At 71.0% G+C, this 1,602-nt stretch overlaps 1 protein-coding gene across 2 annotated transcripts in view; it reads left to right on the top strand.

The window, feature by feature from the left end:
- The first annotated feature begins 1,122 nt into the window (after positions 1-1,122).
- The window catches only part of SLC12A5 (solute carrier family 12 (potassium/chloride transporter), member 5), a 30,458-nt gene continuing 29,978 nt past the window's right edge, over positions 1,123-1,602 (top strand). For both annotated transcript variants that reach the window (XM_014943840.1, XM_014943839.1), the window contains exon 1: positions 1,123-1,255. In XM_014943840.1, coding sequence (XP_014799326.1) covers positions 1,240-1,255 — 16 coding nt within the window. In that variant the 5' untranslated portion in view covers positions 1,123-1,239. The remainder of the gene's footprint in view (positions 1,256-1,602) is intronic.

The following is a 1,602-nucleotide window of genomic DNA, read 5'->3' as shown; positions in this document are numbered from 1 at the left end:
GGGGGGGGGGGACACGCAGAGTTCCCAGGGCAGGGTCCGTGGGGCACGGCAGGGCCGTCGGGGCACGGTGGGAACGTGTGGAGTCACTTCGGGACGGTGGTCGCTCGGTCAGGGCCCTCGGAGGCAGGGCAGACCTCTGGAGCAGGATGGCACGGAGCTGTGGGGCTCAGGGGACGAGGGGTGCGGGGTGGGGAATGGTGCTTGGCTGCCCGGGCAGGACCCCTCGTCTATGGGCTCACCCCTGGGGTTGCCCCCACTCCCTGAGGAGCTCCCCTGCCCTGTCCCCGTCCCAAGGTCTGTAGGAGCAAGGCCTTGCTCCGGCGGGAGGGACGGCAGTGGGATGGAGCTGGGATCATGGCTGGCTGTGGGGTGCGAGGCTGCACCCTGCTCCTCGGGGAGCTGTGGAGGAGGGTGGGCTGCGGGCATGGGAGGGCATGAGGAGGGCAAGCTGCAGACACCCCACAGCTGTGGCAGCTTCCCTGGGCTGGTGGTGAGTGCGTGTGGTGGGGCTGGCAGGCCCCATGGCCTTGCGGTGCCCCTGGGGGACATGGTGGCAGGGCTGCGCTGTCACCGGAGCCGTATCGATCCCAGAAACCCAGCCGACGGCAGCACGGTGCTGCGCGGAGCTGTGACCTTGCACCCCTCAGCGAAGGGCGCTGGTGGGAGGTGGCGAGCAGCCGGACGGGCGCCGCGATGGCCAGGCCGGGCTGTGCCCCCGCAAGTGGGTTTTGGCCCCCCCGAGGCCCTCTGCCCAGAATGCCAGCCACAGTGGGGCAGTGGGGGGCTGGAACTGGCAGTTGGCGGGTACAGGGCCCCTTGTCACCCCATGGCATCCCGGGACGGCTGGGCCTGGCCCATGGGCTGCGCCAGGGGCAGAGCAGTCGGTGCTGAGCCGGAGCCGTGGCTGGAGCCCGTGGCCCTCCAGGAATGGCTTATCAGCTTGGCGGCTGATCTACTTGGGAGGGGGGGCCCAGGCGAGGAGCAGGCCTGGCCAAGGGGGGAGCTGGGGTGGGCATGCCGCAGGGGCCGCAGCAGGGGAGGCGCAGGGACGGCGTCCCTCCCCGGCTGAGCTGTGACCTTGCGCCCTCGCAGAGGACACCCCGTGGTCTGGCCCTGCTGGCAGGACGGACCCTACACCCGTGGGTCAGCCACAGCCGTGGTGGGGTGCGTGCTGAGGAGTCAGGGCTGGAGACCCCCCCTGGGCTGCCCCGATGTTGCTCTGTGGCCCTGGGGCTGTAGATGCAGCCTCCTCAAGGTGGGGGGGGATGGATGGGAGGGGGTGCATTGGGTTTGGGTGCCCGCGTGGCTGGCATGGGACTGTGGGCAGCGAGCTGCCTTTGCAGTGGTGGGGGGGAAGGATGGGGTCCCGGGTGAGTGCTATGTGCTGCCTTCTCAGCATCACACGTGGGGCTCACGGGGTGCACGGAGGCCCAGGGATTTGGGAGCAGGTCTTGGGGTGGGAGCAGGTGGGGGTGCAGCCGGCCCACCGCGTGCCATGCTGCTTGGTGCCCTGGCAGCATGGGGGGCACACCAAGCAGCACGGCACGGCCCCCGGTGCTTGCGGGACCACCCGGTCCCCGCGGGGCCTCGCTCCCGGTGGGG

Source organism: Calidris pugnax, unplaced genomic scaffold, assembly GCF_001431845.1.
Source record: "Calidris pugnax isolate Ruff unplaced genomic scaffold, ASM143184v1 scaffold118, whole genome shotgun sequence".
Taxonomy (NCBI): Eukaryota; Metazoa; Chordata; class Aves; order Charadriiformes; family Scolopacidae; genus Calidris; species Calidris pugnax.
This window is presented reverse-complemented; position numbering and strand designations above follow the sequence as displayed.